The 18,684-nt window shown below is 50.6% G+C and overlaps 1 protein-coding gene across 1 annotated transcript; it reads left to right on the forward strand.

Moving 5' to 3' along the window:
- The first annotated feature begins 433 nt into the window (after positions 1-433).
- CATSPER4 (cation channel sperm associated 4) lies at positions 434-14,354 on the forward strand. Its single transcript, XM_058553303.1, is given in 11 exon segments — positions 434-745; positions 747-839; positions 1,307-1,450; positions 4,578-4,679; positions 8,671-8,768; positions 8,934-9,054; positions 9,258-9,391; positions 11,553-11,727; positions 12,508-12,716; positions 13,064-13,229; positions 13,877-14,354. Coding segments are annotated over 11 exon segments (1,476 nt in total). The 5' UTR covers positions 434-565; the 3' UTR covers positions 13,931-14,354.
- The last annotated feature ends 4,330 nt before the right edge of the window (positions 14,355-18,684 follow it).

The raw sequence follows: 18,684 nt of genomic DNA on the forward strand, positions 1-18,684 counted from the left end.
GGCTTCTACTCATGCCCATCTCTCCCCAGCCCTTCGGAGACCAGAGGATGCTCTCTTGCCCCATTCCCCAGGGGGACAAAGTAAGAAATAGAGACCAGCCTTTCACTCTGTGGATGGGGAACATACCTTGCATGGAAGGGCAGGGTGGGTGGCCCTGGAGACTGGGGTGGTGGGATGGGGTAGCTGGTAGGGAGGGGTGCAGGTTGTGGTCTGCTAGGAGGAGGGCCTTGGGGTGAAACACTTTTCTCCTCTTCTCAGCCCAGTCTCACCTCTAGCTCGTGGACCCAGAGCAGGGACACGCCCTTGTGTCTCCATCCAGGCTGTACAGAAGACTTGACCTGCTCCCATCAGCCTCCGACCTCTGACCCCAGTCCAGCCTCTTCCTGTCCCTGGCTTCCTCTGCAGCCTACTGAGGGAGGTCAGTGGGAGGAGCTTCTCTCGATTGGAATTCCTTAGTGGAATGCAGACAGCTTAAGGTCACAGAGGCCTCTATGATATCACCACAAGGAGGAGTAAGACCACTTGGAATGAAGTTTCTTTGAGGAGTGGAAGGAGACTGAGCAACATGACAGACAATCAAAAGATCTGGTGGCAGCATTGGACCGACACCACCAATATCAAGCCTTTGAACGTCATAGTAGGTGGCCCCTGCCTGGCTTCACTACCCAAGCTGGGCATCCCGGGGTGGGAGGAGGCACAGGAGGACTGTACTGGGTTTGGAGGGGCAGTGGCTGCACTGCTGGACCCTCTCCTCACCCTTGCAGAGGGCCACTCATGAGCCCTACATCCGGCCAGAGGAGCAGGTGCTCATCAACCGCCGAGACGTCACTAATAGAAGGGTAAGAAAGAGGTAGGGCTGCGGGGATCCTCACCCGACACTGACCCTTCTGCAACTGTGCCTGTGGGGCAGCAGGCCCTCATAATAACTCTGCCCCTTCTGCCTTCTAAATGTCCCCCCAGGGGACCCTCCCCTGCAGTGAACCCTGGGGTGATGCCACCGTGATATGTTGATAACTGCCAGACAGTGCCCTCCACAGGAACTCCTATATAATGACACTCACCAGCAGAGGCCCCAAAAGAGTCTCCCTTGCAAGGAGCCCCACAATGATCCCCCAGCAGTGACCTACTTTTAGTGGCCATTTAGGTGGTGACCTCTACACTGATGCCTCCATTCCATAATCCCCTCTCAGGCAACTTCTCCCCCTAGAGTGGCCCCCCAGAGACCCCCATTCACTGAGAGCAAACGTCCAGGCAGAGGCTTCATACAGTGATGCCTGCCTGAAGGAAGGTCCCTGCCCTCTCCCAGGATGCCTGGGACATGCAGGAGTTCATCACGCGCATGTATATCAAGCAGCTGCTCAGACACCCGGCCTTCCAGCTGCTGCTGGCTATGCTGCTGGTGGTCAACGCTATCACCGTCGCACTCCGCACCAACTCCTTCCTTGGCCAGGTGGGACACCAGCCTGACCTCTGCCCCCACTGATCTAACTGGGGGGCCTGGTGCAAGGCACTTTTCTCTCTGGGCCTCAGTCTCCTATCTGTCCATGAGGGTGGATTGGATGCTTTTCAAGGGCGTGACAGCTCTGACTTTCCAGGGGTCTGGAGATCAAGGAAGACTTCGTGGTGGAGGGGACCCATCTTTGAGGAATGCACTGGATTTGTAGCAGAAGGGCAGGAGAAAAATGGTGTAAGCAGAGGCAGGCAAATGGGTGCCTGTGAGGAAGGTATTCCATTTTAGTCAATAGTCACTAAGTGAGAATCATGCTGAGCCAGGTATTGTGCTCAGTGCCAGGGGTCCAGGTATGAACATAACAGAGTTCTGTCCCAGACAGACACAAACATGTCATTACAAATGCCTGAGTGTCACACAGAGTATGCAGGAGCTCAAACGAGGCATCGACCCTAATCTGGGGGGTCAGGGAGGGCTTCCTGGAGAAAGAGATGCAAACTGAGATTAAGAATGAGTAGGAGTTGGCCAGGCACAGAGAGGTGGGGAAGAGCATTTTGAGCAGAAGAAACAGCGTTTGAGTGAGTTCTGTATGTCCAACTTGAAGTCTAGTATGACTTTGGTCTTATCCTTGATATTTTAGTTTCTTACAAGGAGTAAACTACATACATGAACTGTGCTATTTAAAATCAATATTTTAAAAATGTCCAGCATGGTGGCTGATGAGTTCAGAGAGGTGATCAGCAGCCAGATCATGCAGGGTCTTTAAGTTATGTTAAAGAGGATGGCCTTTATCCTAAGTCATTGGAAGTCTAGGGAAAGGTTTAAAGCATGGAAGTGACATGACTAGACACGTGTTTTAGAAAATTCACATTGCGTGGGAGAGGCCAAGAGTGGCGGAAGGTGGACCAGGCAGGGCCGTGTTGCAGATGTTCAGGTGAAAGATGATGGGGCTTGGACCAGGACAATGGCAGTGAGTGAAAAGAGGTCACGTGCATTTGAAGCTCTCTAGAGTCAGATCCGTGGCCTTCCTGATTGATTCTTTTTATAGCAAACACTTATTGTGTGCTCCTTTGTTTAACATATGTCATCACCTCATGCATGTAGAGAAAGGGAGAGCAAGAAGTTATGTTTCTGGCTTGAGCAACTGTGCGAGGATGGTGCTGTTGTTGGGACGTGGGGGTGAAGGAGGAAGAGCAAGTTTGGGGAGGATGATGAGGTCAGTATTTGAAGTGCCCGTGCAGTATTCACAGAGAGATGGCTAGTGAGTAGGTGACAGTCAAATCTGAAACACCACAGAGAGCGCTGAGATGGAGATGGCCACGTGAGAGTCACCAGCATCCAGGTGGTTCGTTGCCAAAGCTAAAGGAATGGATGAGGTTGCCTGGAGAGACAGCGCCGAGTGAGAGGAGAAGGGGGCCAAGACAGAGCTCGGAGGAAAGCCTTCAAGTAAAGGGCAGAAAGTAGAGGAGACGCAAAAGGAGACTGAGGAGATGTGCCAGAGGAGAGAGAGGGAGCCGAGAGGAGTGTCCAACAAGGGAGCAGACACAGGGTCAGATGTAGCCAAGAGATGAGGTGGGATAAGGACTACGAAGCATCCCTTGGATCTAGCTCTTGTGATCTTGACAAGAGCTGCCTCTGACGTGGTGGAAGCAGAAACCCAGGTGCCAAGGTTTGCAGAATGAGTAGGCTGGAGGGCAGATTGCAACCCAACAATGGATCATGAAATCAGTTCAGAGTGCAGACACCAGCACTTTGATATGAAAAAGAGTGAAATAGAAATTGTGTGTGTGTGTGAAAGAGAGAGAGAGAGGAGAGAGAAACAGCATTATGGTATAAAATGTAACATATATTTCTTACTATGGGTCCCAGTCAAAATGCTAAAAGACCTGGTATTGGATATGTGTCCATGAAAGTCAAATCCTAGAGGCCTGTGAATGCCAGACTGGTTTTAAACCTTACCCGGCAGGCCATAGGGAGCCATGGAAGGCTTCTGGGTAGAGAAGGCAACTCTGATTTAGCCATAGATGCCCATGATGTGGAGAAGGCAGGAGACTATTTAGGAAGCTTTTTCAATAAATAGTGAAGAGGGCCTATTGCCTCCAGTGGCCGGCGGGGTGGAGCTGAGGGGACAGATGAGGCAAAAGAAAGCTCTTTCTTGTTGTAGGCAGACATCCCTGGCCCATAACAGCCTTTTAGGAATTTGGAGCAAGCAGGGAGCCCATAAACCTTAACCTCCCATCTGGGTTTAAGAAGCTCTGCCCAGCCTTGTATGGGTTGGTGGATGGGGGTGGTGGCAAGGTGTGGGTGGCAGGAGGCCTCCGTGTGTGGCAGCGAGCCTTGGGGCACTCAGTCTGTTGGCAGTGGAGGTGAAGACAGGGAGGCGTCAAGGTGACTTCGGTAACTGCCAGGGTGGAACTTCCAGGGGGCTGGAAGCTGTTAAGGGGGTCACAAACTATAGCAGGATCACAGCTTAATGGAAGCTAAGGGAGTAAGATCTAGGTTGGGTGAAAGTGAGTTAGGTTTTAGGCAGAATTCAAAGTCAAGTCATCCATCTATCTATCCATCCACCCAGAGTACCTGTCCTGGACCCATGAGTGGGGAGATACCCAGATGTTTGGTCAGGCCTGACCTGGGGGATTTGGGGACCTGGAGCAGCAGGAGTGGTTGGGATACCCAGAGGAAGAAGGATGGGGCTTGATGTCCTCTATCTCAGGGGCCACGTCTTTTCCTCCCAGTCCTGGAGCCTGTTCCGCCCCTCCCCTACCTCCTTTTTGCAAATATCTCTACTCTTGAGGTTAGGAGCCAGGGTCTGTAGTTAAACAACATTCTTTATCGACTAACTATCTGACCTGGGCACCTCTCTGATTCTTCATCTGTAAAATGGGAATAAAACCTACTTTGTAGGACAATGGTGATGGTAGTGTGAAATGAAGAATGTGTGGTCTTTGCCTGGTGCCTGGCATGTACATGGAAAGTGTGCTTTAAGGGAGCTACAGAGATGCTGAGGATGAAGAACAGCAGGAATATGGGCCTTCCCTCCCTGGGAGACGTCCTCTCTCCCTGGCCTCGCCCAGGCCCCGCTCCACTGACCTCTCTGTCCCTCTCTTTTTCTCTGTCTTCCATGTAGAAACACTATGAGTTGTTCTCTACCATAGATGATATTGTGCTGACCATCCTTATCTGTGAGGTTCTCCTTGGCTGGTTAAATGGCTTCTGGATTTTCTGGAAGGTGAGATCTTGGGCCCTCCCCACTGTTGCCCCTACTCCTCCGTAGGGACTGCACCCCACCCTGTCCCTACCCCTGTGCTCCTGGCCCTGCAAACTAAGGGGTTTGTGTTTGTGTGTGTGTGTGTGTATGCGTGCACTCAGAGAGAGAGACTGACTACTTCTGAGGTGTCTGTGATGCAGCAGAAAGTAACTTTTACTAGAAGTATAGCCTCCCTGGGTTCCAGGCCCCGCTCCAGCCTTCCCCAGTTCTGTGACCTTGGGAAAATCTTGAGTTCCTTATCTGAAAAATGGGATAGAGAGTATCTACCTTAATTTATTGGGTTCAAGAGCAGGGGTCAGCAGACTTTCTGTAAAGGGTCGGATAAACATTTTAAGCTTTGTGGGCCCTACAGTCTCTGTTGCAAACACTCACTTCCTCTCTGGGAGCACAAAGGCAGCTGTAGACAGTACACAGATGAATGAGCATGGCTGTGTTCCAAATGAACTTTATTCATGGGCACTGAATTTTGAACTTCATATAATTTTCACGTGTCACAAAATATTATTCTTCTTTTGATTTATTCCCCACAACCATTTAAAAATATAAAAACCATTCTTAGCCTGGTGGTCTTGCAAAAAAAAAGGGCTGCTGGCCAGATCTGGCCCCCTGGGCTGGTGGATGGGGGTGACTCCTAGAGAGTATCAAAGAGTTGTTTGGGCAGGAATGGGTCTTACAGTTACCTTAAATGAGACAAAGACTCAAACTCTTTGTTTGAATAAGACTTCTGGAGTCAAGGAACTTATTTTGTATACAAAGAGGCTTAAAAAAACAACCTATTGAAAAAAAAAACCCTTTCATAAAAGGAAAGTATCATTTAAATACCATTATCAGGACAACTGATTAGCGTTCCAAGCTTTCCAGGGGTTAGAGGCTTCACTTCATAGAACACAGAATGTAGAACCTGGAACAAAAATTCTGAGATCTGGATGTCTGAAAGACTGCTTTGTGCAAACAACACTTGCAAGGATGTTTATTAACAGAAATTAGACTGGGATGGTGCATATTTACATGTCTCCACACTCAAGAGGAGAATAGGTACCATGATTTTTGTGAACCTTTCAATATACCACTTTATCAGAACTAGCTCTAGAATGCAGGCAGACTTCTGTTCCATAAGAGGGAACATTTCCTCCTTCATATCTTCCGGAGATTTCTTTCAGCAGCAGTTAGAAGGCCTGCATTTTCAAGGGACCTAAACTTTCAAGGTTAAGCCCCAGAGTTTTGTTATCATGATAGAACTGAAGCAAGCCTAAGAATCTTGTGTTCTCCAAGCTACTCTGCTTGTCTGCTAAACCACGGCTTCTCAACCTCAGCCCTATTGACATTTTGTAATTTTATTTATTTATTTATTTTCCCCCCAAAAGCCCCAGTAGATAGTTGTATGTCATAGCTGCACATCCTTCTAGTTGCTGTATGTGGGACGCGGCCTCAGCATGGCCGGAGAAGTGGTGCCACAGTGCGCGCCGGGGATCCGAACCCCGGGCCGCCAGCAGCGAAGCACGCACTTAACCGCTAAGCCACGGGGCCGGCCCCCTATTGACATTTTGGCCTGGATAATCCTTTGTTGTGGGGGACTGTCCTGTGCATTGTAGGATGTTTAGCAGCATTCCTGGCCTCTACCCATTAGATGCCATTAGCACCTTCCTAGTTGTGACAACCAAGAATGTCCCAAGACATTGCCAAATGTCCCCTAGAGGGGACAGCAAAATTACCCCTGGGGCCAGGCTTTCAAGGGCAAAACCCAGGACTTGTTAGAGGCTGCTTCTGCCTCCTCCTTCCCCACCCCCATCCCTTCCCCAGTCCTGGGGCACAAAGCCTGCTCCTTGTTGAATGGGTGTGGGGGAGTGGAGGGGAGGGAAAGGGAAAATGCAGAGAAGGGAGGAAGTCTGTAAATTAATATCTCAAATATTACCCAGCCACACAAAGATCCTCAAAATTTCGTCCCCAGCTCTCCCTTGTCTGCTGCCCTCACGTGGCTCCTTCCTCCTCCTCATCTCCACAGCCTGTTTATCACTATTTCACCACCTAAATATTTCTCAAATTTCTTGCCGCCTCTGCATCTCTGCTACCCCTGTTCTAGTTCTTGCCTGTCTTCTCTCACCAGGATCTTTGTCTGGCTTCCTGTGTCCCCCACCTGCCATCAAGGTAATCTTCCCCAGGCACAAGACAAAGCATCCTTAAAATACTCCAGTGGCTCCCTGTTATTTGTAGGATGAGGTCAAAATGCCTTATTGTACTTGATTAAGGCCTTCCATGATGTGGCCCTTGCTTATTTTTGCAGCCTCATCACTCCCGGCCTCACCCTTTGTGTTCCAGCTACACCAAACAGCTTGTAGTTGCATTTACACATGCACACACATACACACGCATGCATGCACATGCACACATGCACTGCTGTTCTCACCTCTATGCCCTTGTGCATGTTGACCCCTAGTTTATACAAGCTCCCTGCCACTTATTCACTTGCTTTACTCCTACTTACAGCTTAAGACTCATTCAGATGACTTCTCTTCCAGGAAGTCTTCCTGTCTCTCCCAGGCTGGGTTAGGTGTTGCTCTGTGTCTCCCTAATACCGTGTGCTTCTCTCTCTCACGTGCCGTTAAAATTTACTGTCTATCCACCTCCCTCAAAATAGTCTATGAGCCCAGCAGGGCAGAAATCCTGTATCCTCAGGATCCAGTTCAGGGTCTGGCATACAGTGGGAGCTTAATATTGGAGGGATAGAGGGATGGATCTGTAGACAGGCCGACTTGTGTCTCCTTGTGTGTGTGTAGACGCAGACTCTCTGAATTGGGAGACCAGGAGGGCCTGTGTTTATTGGGCTGCCCAATAAATTTAAGAATATTTTTTCCATTAAAAAATAGTTTTCTTTTGGAATATTTAATGCAGATACATATTGGTCAAAACTATATTGAAAGGTACACACAGAATTCTTGCTTCCACTCCCGAGCTTTCATCCCTTCCCCCCCCCAGGTAATTTTTGTATATTTATAGTCTCCTGTTTATCCTCCTAGTGTTTATTTTGCAATCATAAGCAAATGTGGATATATTTTTAGTCCTCCCTTTCCTAACAGTAGCATACTACAAACACTGTTCTGCGCTTTGCTTTTGTCACTTAATGGATCCTGCAACCTTTCTATATCAGTACATGAAGGTCTTTCTCATTTTTTTTTGTGGTTACACAGCACTCCACTGAATGAATGTGCCATAGTTTATTCTACCAGTGTCTGATTGCTGGACCCTTTGGTTGTTTTCAACTTAAACAAATGTCATTTTGTACTTGTACCAGAGTTTCTGTGGGTCAGATTTCTAGAAGTGGGATCACTGGTCACTAGTCAATGCATCTACTGTTTATTAGATAGAGCAAATTCCCCTCTTTAGTGGTTGTGCTGGAATTACATGTGAGCTTCCTTCCCCCATCCCCACTCCTATATGAGTTTGAGCTTTATTGGACAAAGGGCTTGTAAAAATTTGCCTGTCTCTCTTTCTTGTACAGTGAGAGCTTGTTTACCTCTGAACTGGCTACTAAAGCAGTGTTCCTTAATGTTTTTATTAGTATTTTCATTTTATTATTAATTGTAGTGTTACATAAAGGCTGGAGCATCCAAACACTCTTCGATCACCTAACTGTAGGGCAAGGCCATTTTCAGCAGTGCACTAGCCAAGGTGGGCGCCCAGCTTAGGAACTAGCTGAGCATATGTGAGAGTCTCCGCTGTGTGTCTCTCAGACTGCATTTGGTTGTTGATACATGCATGAGACAGTGAGTGCATGCATGTTTGGTGGCGTGTTTGGGGGGCAGCAGGATGAGTAACAGCAGTGGATGGCAGATGACTGGCCCTGCTCTGAGAGGAACATTGAGCGCCCCCATCCCTGGGGTATGGGGAGGGCAGACCCAGGATGTCCCCGTGGGCTGGGCCTGACAGACCCTGCTGGGGCTGGCCCACCCCCCAGGACGGCTGGAACATCCTCAACTTCCTTATCATCTTTATCTTGCTCCTGGGGTTCTTCATTAACGAACTCAGTGTCATCTCTATCACCTACACCCTCAGGTGAGCTGGGACTGGAGAAAAGAAGGGGACCTGTCTGGACCCTGGGAGAGATGGAGGGATTGTTACCAGGTGGGGATCAGCTCTGCCTGTCTGGGCAGGTGGGAGGGCAGTGAGGAGGAGGATCTGGGAGGGGCTGAGGGGCACCCCTGAGAGGCTCTGCCACAGGGTGCTTCGTCTGGTACATGTGTGCATGACGGTGGAGCCCCTGGCCCGGATCATCCGCGTCATCCTGCAGTCGGTACCTGACATGGCCAATATCATGGCTCTCATCCTCTTCTTCATGCTGGTCAGTGCCCTCCCCCACCCCAGCCACTCCCCTTCCCTGAACAGGCCCCTGGGTGACTGGGGATACCAGAGTGTCTGGAGAAGAGGAGAGGCCTGTGGGCCTGATCCCTGTGATTCCCTGGCAGCATTCATTTGCGTGGCATTTGCATGTCCTGGCTCCAAGGCCCTGGGGTGAAGTCTGTGTGGTCTTTGTCTCTCTGGCAGGTGTTCTCCGTGTTTGGGGTCACTCTCTTTGGTGGTTTCGTGCCCACACATTTCCAGAACATGCAGGTTGCCCTGTACACCCTCTTCATCTGCATCACCCAGGATGGCTGGGTGGACATCTACAGTGACTTTCAGTGAGTGCCCATGGGGCTTCCAGGCCCCCAGCCCAGCCCAGCCCAGCCAGGCAGGGGCTGGGGCTCCCATGGGGCAAAAAACTGACTGGGGAGGGAGAAGGGCTCTTGGTGGAGTAGGGCTCCAGGGCTTGGGATGAGGATGGCTCAGCAGGAGGCGGATGCCCGGGGCTTTAAACTGGGGAAAAGAAGATCCCTGGGGCTGGGGCCTCTGGGTTTGTGGTCTCTTTGAAGGCTTGTCCCCTTGAAACTCCACTCATTCAAAGTCCCACTGCAGGCCTGTTCATGGAGATTTTTCCCATCATGCTAAACAGCAAGGTAGCGAAGCCTTGGGCAAGGGAGCATGTCTGTGGTGGCACCTAGGGTCTCAGGGCAGCCTCTCAGCCCACACTGGAGCCCAACAAACTGCCTGCACTCCTGGGAACCTAGGGTCTTATTTTATTCATTCTTAGACCCACTTCCCAAGGTCATTCTTGGCCATAGACAGCTGCCTGGGTTCTGTTCTTTACCTTTTTTTTTTTTTTTTTTAAAGAATTTATTTAAGATTGCTGTTACCTCCTCCTTTATTTATTTCTTTCTTTTTCCCCAAAGCCTCAGTAGATAGTCGTATGTCATAGTTGCACATCCTTCTAGTTGCTGTATGTGGGATGCGGCCTCAGCATGGCCAGAGAAGCGGTGCATTGGTGCGTGCCCGGGATCCGACCCCGGGCTGCCAGCAGCGGAGCGCACGCACTTAACCGCTAAGCCACGGGGCCGACCCTATTCTTTACCTTTTTCCCATTAAGTCTAAACCCTATTTCTTTTTTTTTTTTTTTTTGTATTTTATTTATTTTTTTGTGAGGAAGATCAGCCCTGAGCTAACATCCAATGCCAATCCTACTCTTTTTTTTGCTGAGGAAGGTTGGCCCTGAGCTAACATCCGTGCCCATCTTCCTCCACTTTATATGGGACGCCGCCACAGCATGGCTTGACAAGCGGTGTGTCGGTGCACGCCCGGGATCCGAACCTGCGAACCCCGGGCCACCGAAGCGGAGCCTGCGCACTTAACTGCTTACGCCACTGGGCCGGCCCCTAAACCCTACTTCTTTCCAGTCCACTCCAGGGAGTGGGTCCTCCTGACTGATTTCTTTTTATCCCCTTTGTGTGAGAGTAGAAGCCCAGTTGGTAAAGAGCTTCTCTGGTCATTATCCATTATGACGTAGGCAGTGGAAAAACCATAGAGGGTGCAGTAGAGGGGGACTGAGCTTTTGAGTCTGCTCCACCACACTAGCCATGCGACCTTGGGCAAGTTACTTCATCTCTCTTCCGAGCCTGTTTTCTTATCTGTCACTTGGGGATTACAATACAATATTAACTATGTCTGGATTGCTGTGAGGATCAATAGAGAAAATCTATATAAATCTCTTAGCACAGAGCCTGGCACAGAATATATATATATATATATATATATATATATATATGTAATGAGAGAGAGAGAAAGAGAGGAGGAGAGAGAGAAGACTATTGTTGGGGAGAATATTTTATGGGAGATTTACAACAAGGTATTAACAGTGAATGGGATTTTTTCCTGTAAAATTTCCTTCTGATCTTTCTATAATGAGCTTGAATTACTTTTTTTTTTTCCTGAGGAAGACCAGTCCTGAGCTAACATCTGATGCCAATCCTCCTCTTTTTTTTGCTGAGGAAGACTGGCCCTGGGCTAACATCCGTGCCCATCTTCCTCCACTTTATATGGGACACCGCCACAGCATGGCTTGACAAGCAGTGCGTCAGTGTGCAACCGGGATCCCAGCCGGTGAACCCCAGGCCGCCGCAGTGGAGCGCACGCACTTAACCGCTTGCGCCACTGGGCCGGCCCCTTGAGTTACTTTTTATAACATGAAAAACATGAATAGAGTGTAGCCAATAGATTAAACTTGATAATGCTGATGTACAAATCCCCGCCTTGCAGGGCTGGCTTAAGGACTGCCTACTGCTAGCAGTACAGCGGGTGCTCAGGAAAGAGCGGCTGCTACGACAATTAGGAGTAGGCATTGGATCTGTACAACGGCAGGGAGGTAGCAGAAGTCCCAGTAGGCCTTGAGATAATTCCCCATTTCATAGATGAGGAAAGTGAGGCCCAAAGGGCCAGGGAGGTGATGGGGCCCCCACCTGCCATCTCCAGGATGGAGACGAGGGAGTACGCAATGGAGATTGGGGGTGCCATCTACTTTGCCATCTTCATCACCATCGGTGCCTTCATTGGCGTCAACCTCTTGGTTGTCGTGGTGACCACCAATCTGGAGCAAATGATGAAGGCAAGAGAGCAGGGGCGACAGCATCAAGTAACTTTCAGTAAGGTGAGTGGGGTGGGGAGGGCAGAAGGGAGGAGAGAGAGTGTGTGCATGAGTGCTGATTTGAGCATAGGTATATGGGTGTGTGTGCTTGCACACTCAAGGGCCTGGAGAAAGCCAAGCCTGAGACCTGGAGGCAGCATCCCCCACCTTCAGTGCCAACTCACAGTTGGGGCTTCTGATGGATGTGGATTTCCTAGATGTCTTGTTTCAATGGCAACTCAAAACTGAGCAGCTGGGTGACCATAGGGCATGTAACCAGTCTAAGCTTCAATTTCCTCTTCTGTAAAATGTGAATAATAATCGTACTTACCTCAGAGGGCTACTATGAGAATTACATGGGTAAATGAATAGTACTTGGCACATCCTAAGAACTCGACAAATGTTAGCTACAGTACTATTCATTCCAGGGTAGACCTTCCAAAAGGGTGGGGGTGGGGAGGGAGGAGTACTTCCCAAAGTGTTGAGGGCTGCCGGCTGTGACTTGAGAGTAGACAGGGCTTTAGAAACTTGCTGGGTAGGATTTATCAGGGGTGAAATGGGGGGAGTGGGGGTTAAGTTTTGAAAAGGGATGAGAATTTCCAAAGAGGTGGGATAAGGGCTTGTGCATTTGAAGTTGAGCTCCCACAGCAAGGTAGAGAGGCTAAGGTTGGTTGGAGCCGAAATGAGGGGCATTAGAACCCCAGTGTCCTAAGAAACTCATCCTCCCTGAAGCCAAGCAGGAAACGGCTGGGGGAGGGGGTGCCGGCTGAGCTGTCCATCCCATCTCCGTGTACCCCTCTCCAGACAGACGACCAGGAAGACGGGAATAACGAGCTGCCACTGGTGCACTGTGTGGTCGCCCGTTTGGAGATGTCTGGCCTCCCCCAGGAGCCGCTTATGGGGGGCCCCCTGTCGAACCTCTCGGAAAACACATGCGATAACTTTTGCTTGGTGCTCGAGGCAATACAGGAGAACTTGATGCAGTACAAGGAGATCCGAGATGAGCTCAACACGTAGGGCGGGTACTGGGGGTACCGCCGAGTCCCGTGAGTCAGGGCTGAGCGGAGGCCTTAGATTCTTCTGGCCTCACATCCTAACTATTTTATAATGCGGACCCTGGGGCCCAGACAGGTTAAGTGACTTGCCCAGGGTCCCCCAGCCTGCTGGTGGAAGAGCTCAAATCCAGACCTCGGGGTTCCTCCCATCTAACACTAGGGGGCGCACAGCTCAGCCTGGGTCTCTAGCATAGCAAAGGGGGAGATTGAAGGAGGGTGGACACCAGAGAAGAGGTGGGAGGGCTGCCCCCTTCCCCCTCCCCTTTGCCCCGCCCCCCGGAACGCACTCACCCCTCTGCCCCCAGGATAGTGGACGAAGTACGCTCCATCCGCTTCAACCAGGAGCAGGAGGAGGAGCTGATGCACAGGCCCTTGTCGCTGAGCCAGTCGATGGAGATCGGGTCCTCCGTGGACATCCGTGAAATGACTTGCCAGCAAGACTTGATCACCGCGCTCATCAACAGGGAAAAGGTGCATCTTCCCTCTCCTCCCCAATTAGTTCTCACCCCGCCGCCCAGCCCAGCCCAGCCTAGCCTAGCTTCTGCCGCATTCGTCAAGGTTTCTGTCTATTCCAAGATCTGGTCCGCCCCCTGGTCTCCCCCCAGCAGTCACCAATGAGGTGACTAACCAATGAGGTTAGGTTCCACCCTTTCCTTTTCCGAGAGGCCCCGCCCACTCCGGTCAGGCTCCGCCCATTGAGCCACTTCTATCTCTAGCGCCCTCAAACCTCCTCTTTCTTAGTGTGACTTGAGCCAACTCGGTTCCTGCTTATTGGCTGATACTTAGGCTCACTGGTGGCAAAGGACCCCTGGGTCCTGTCTAGGGTGCGTAAGAGCAGCCTCCTCCTGAGGGAGGAAGCTTCTAGGGAGAAAAATGCACACACCCACATTAGTATCTGCTTCCCACACCATCTGACTGGGCTAGAATGATCTGGAGCCTTGTGAATATCCACAGCCTAGGCTCCCAAGCTCAGAGAGGATACAGGCAGGCTAGACTTAGACATATGAAGGACTTCCCTGAGAGGCCTAGATAGGCAGCTGTTGAAGGTGGAGGAGGGGAGTAAGGGAGTCTGCCATGTCAGGGTATGGGGATTGACAAGAAGACATCTTGGTTTGCAGGTTCAGGAATCCAACACAAATGTACTCCTTAACAAACACAAGGCCAGCCGCTGAAAGGGCAGGACGGGAGCCGAGGGACCTGCGCACACACACCCGTGTATCCCTAGCATGGGTGCATCTTCCTGTATCCCTAGCATGACTTGGCACAGCCTGGCCTGAGCCTATCCTCTCCCTTACACCTGGGCAGATGCCTGGGGCTGCGAAGGGGAAGGAATCTCTAGGGCTTGTGCCTGCGAACTCCAGGTCCAGAGGAGCCAGGATGGAGAAGGATGCTGGATGACAGTGGGAGCCCTGCCACAAGGATGAGCAGAGAAGGGGGGTACTGGCCGAGGCAGCCGGGATTTGTCCTAAGGATGGGCATCCCTGGCCGCCTGCTCTAGGCCAGAGCTAGATGGGGCCTAAGTGGGCCCAACCACCAAGAGGAGAAAGGTGAGGCCAATGGGGCCAGGCATCTGTGTGTGACAATAAAGTTTTGTGTTGAGATCAATGTGTGTGATTGGTGGATCTCCAGCCCCTTGGGGCAACCTTGCCCCAGGTCTGATGGGCAAGACGGATCTTGCCCCTCAACAGCCTGTCTGTCTGATGGGAGAGTCACTGACTGACCTCCAGAGCTTCCAGTCTAATGGGAGAGAAAATCTATACCCTGAAAATTTCTGTCTTAATGGTAGACATATAGTCCCTGCCCCTAGGGTCCTAAATTTTGGGGGTGAAAGTCTAGTCCTCCTGGTTGGGAGCCCCTGTCTGATGAAGGACACAGCTCTACCCTCTCTCTCTGTCTGAAAGTGGAGGAGACTGGTCCTAATTCTGAGGAGCCCTAGTCTGATGAGTCACCATTGACCAAGTTGTGCAGATACAGGTAGCTCCATCCTGGGGCAATGGAGAATGACTGGGCAAAGTGTGGGTCCTGGCAGGCTCTCTGGAGGAGAGGTGCACTGAAGCTTGCTGGAAGACAGCAGGAGGAGTTTGTGGGTCAGGTGAATGAAGTCTGGTGGGGAACTTGAGACCTGTGAGGCCTCTTTGGGACCTTCACACCAAAGGCCATTGAGAGCCACAGCAGGTTCTTGAGCTAGGCAGTGCAGAGTCTAAGAAAGCTGTGGCAGTCACGGGCAATAGGAAGAGCTGCCTTGGAGGACAGGAGACCTAGATTCTCATCCTGGGGCAAGTGGGCCTCACTTTCCCCAACTGTGCAATGGGGAGAGGATGAGACTGATCTCCAGCTCTGAAATCAGGTGGCCAGCTCTCAGCCCAGGAATTGGGAGACCGAGGAGATCAGCCGTGTTGCTGAGACTCAGGTTCCCCGGTGTTGGATGGGGGAAGGCTGGAAGGCCGAGAGTTCTGCCCAGCTGTTCAGCAAAGGCTGACAATTAGGGACCTTGGGGATATTCACCAGTGGGAATGGGAGTCGCCAAAGGCCCACTGATTGCCACTGATGGGAAACTCCACCCCCCATCCCCTCCCATTAGCATTGGTTCCAGACCTAAAAAGCCCCCTGGGGCCTGCTGGGAAGGAGTCTGGACAACAGGGGACAAGGTGGTATACTCTGCAGGCAGGTGAGAGGTGACACCAGTGCCAGCAGCGCCTCACTGTCTTGGAGCTGCTCTCTGTTCCCTGTTTGGGTCAGGACTCCTTCCCAGTGCCCTCCAGGACCATCAACTAGCCGAGCCATGGGCAGCCAGTGGCTTTTGCTGCTGCTGCTGCTCTTTATTGGGGATGGAGCCCTCATTCTGCCTGGTGAGTAGCCATATACAGCCTTTCCATCTATCCTTCTCTGGGGGCTCTCATAGCCCCACTTCTGGCTGGCCAGAGAGGGGAAGAAGGTAGGGGAAGATCAGATAGCGTCCCCAGGAAGATATTATAATGTGAGCACAGCCACCCCCCACCCCACCCCTAAATTGTCTGGAAGGCTTGGGGCACCAGTGAGTTTTTAGGCAGGAGCACGATGGATGACCTCCAAGGGGCTTCTGGCTTTGCCCATCCATACTCTTGATGCTCTTTGTCTGTCTACTCCCTCCATTTTGTCTGTCATCTCAGCTATCTCCCACCCCCCACTTTTTTTGTGTGTGTGTGAGGAAGATCAGCCCTGAGCTAACATCCATGCCAATCCTCCTGTTTTTGCTGAGGAAGACCGGCCCTGAGCCAACATCCATTGCCAACCCCCCCCGTTTTTTTTTCCCCGAAGCCCGAGTAGATAGTTGTACGTCACAGTTGCACATCCTTCTAGTTGCTGTATGTGGGACGTGGCCTCAGCATGGCCGGAGAAGCAGTGCATCGGTGCACGCCTGGGATCCAAACCCGGGCCGCCAGCAGCGGAGCACGCGCAACCAACCGCTAAGCCACGGGGTCGGCCCTATCTCCCCCTTTCTGTCTGTCCTTTCTGTCTGGGCCAGGCCAACAGCTTAGGGTTTCAGCAGGCTAGTTCTCTCCCAAGCTTGCCCAGAACTGAGGGCCCAGGGGCTTGGAACCGTGCTGTCCTCCTCCCCCGCCCCACTCTAGCAAAGAGCATCCGCCATCTCCAATGCCTCACTGAGTCTGAGGAAGGAGTGCAGTCCTGGATCCTGAGCTCCTAGGACAGTCTGGGGGAAGATACTGGGCGGCGGCAGTAAATTGCCTATCTCAACACTCCCATAAGTCCACGACTTTTTCCAGGGACAGGAGTCTCCTTGGCAAAGCACCCAAGAAGCAGATACCAATTCTGGTGAGAGGACCAGAAGGCGATAATCATTACCAAGAGCAGGTTCTACTTACTGAGCACCTACTATATGCTAAGCCTTGTGCTAAGTGCTTCATATGCTTTATCTCATTTAACCCTCATGACCATCAGTGAAGTGGGTACTATTATCATTCCTGTTTTACAGTTGAGGAAACTGAGGTTCAGAGATATGAAGTGATTTGTCCCCCGTTACAGAGCTGGGATTCTATCCCAGGTCTGACTTCAGAGACCAGGCCACACCCCATTGCTTCTCAAAGGAGCTGCTGTGGGCAGGAAATCTCAATATCATAAAGATATCAATTCTTACTCAATCTATAATTGCAGCACGCTTTCAATCAAAATCCCAACACGGTATTTTGTAGCACTTGATAGGCGGATTCCAGTATATGTAAGAAAGAACAAAAGGCCAACAATAGCCAAGATAGTTTTGAAGAGCAAGATGGCAGACACACTCTAGCAAATACTGAGATTTACATTAAAGTAAATCTGGTGTTGGTGCAGAGAAATGAACCGATGCAATGGAAAAGCATGGAAACTGGTCTGGATACACGACGACAGGTAGCATGACGAATCAGTGGGAAAAGTACAGACTTTTCCATAAGGGGGAAGGAACAACTGGTTGACAACATGGAAAAAACAAAATCAGATCCAATGGAAACATCTCTCCCTGCAAATAAAAACTTGAGACTCCTGTAGCAAGACATCTGTTCATTTCAGCCTGGACTTTTGTTGCAAACAGACCCACAGATCACTAGAGTTTAGAAGACTCCGACGATGTTGAGCCCAAGTCCCTCACCGTGCTGAGGGGGTCATGGAGGCACTGAGAGGGATGGGGTCTTGCAGAAGATCACACAGCACGTCAGTAATAGAGCCAGATCTAGAGCTTAGATTCCTCGATTCTTTCCATGCATCCTGGCCAGCTTTCCTGCTGTATTGTGACCCGTTAGCTCTGCACAGGGCTGCAAGAAAGTGGGGTGTGGAAGGAGCAGGTGCCAGAGAGGGGCAGGGTTAGGGACAAGGGTCAAGGCCTCTTCAGAGCTAGGTTGTGGGAAGGATGAGCCCACCACCTTGTCTGGGTCACCTCCAGTTTTCTGAATTAGTCCTTTGACACCTGCCAAGGATGCAATGACAGACCGTCTGGTGATGGACCTGTTTCTGCCCATTGCCAAGGTGAAAGAGGAAGGTTTCCAAGGGATCCAGCTCAATGTAGCTGATTTGGGCCTTTCTCTCTGGAGATAGTGGCTGGCTCAGTCATGAGAATGAAGCTGTTTTTGTGAGGCAGTGCAGCACAGTAGGGAAGACATTGGGCTCTGGGGTCTGATGGACATGGTATCAAATGCAGTGCCACCACTTCCTGGCTGTGTGACCTTGCATAGATGTCTTCACTTGTCTGAGCCTCAGTTTCTTCATTTGATAAATAGAAATAATCATCCTTACCTCAGGTCGGATGTGAGGATTCAATGCGCCATTGCTTGTGCATTGGAGCAGCACCTTACTCAGACAATGTGAAAATTGAACAATGTCAAACCATCCTTGACTGCTATTGCACTAAATGAAGCACCTGGTGTTATGAGAGGTTCGGGGATTCGATCGGAGACGTAAAAGAAACTTTCCACTCCAAACAAATGGACTGAAGGTATATTTTATTATATAGAGGATAGTAAAGGCGATAGTCCGCAAACAGATCCAAATAGGTCAAATAATAAGAGGGAAAAAACACCAGCTCGACTGGAAAGGGAAAACATCCACATCGGCTGAGATAGCAGCAGATCCGAATAGGTCATATAATAAGAGGGAAAAACATCAGATCGATCGGAAAGGGAAACACCAGATCCACTGAAGGGAAATGACACAAATCAACCGGAAAGAGAAACACCAGGTTGACGGAAAAGAGAACACATCAGATCAATTACTTCACAGTAAATCAATTACTCACAACATCCACACCCCACTGCCGGGAGAGTCCTGTCAATCAACACGGCTGGGCAAGGATCACACATCCTGGGCAAGGCGTCCCTTCCACAGGTGGAACTCTCACCGGGTCTCAGTCTCCAGCAGTTTATATAAGCAGTTACAGAGTTTGCAGAGCAAGCATCTA

Source organism: Diceros bicornis, chromosome 13, assembly GCF_020826845.1.
Source record: "Diceros bicornis minor isolate mBicDic1 chromosome 13, mDicBic1.mat.cur, whole genome shotgun sequence".
Classification (NCBI taxonomy): Eukaryota; Metazoa; Chordata; class Mammalia; order Perissodactyla; family Rhinocerotidae; genus Diceros; species Diceros bicornis.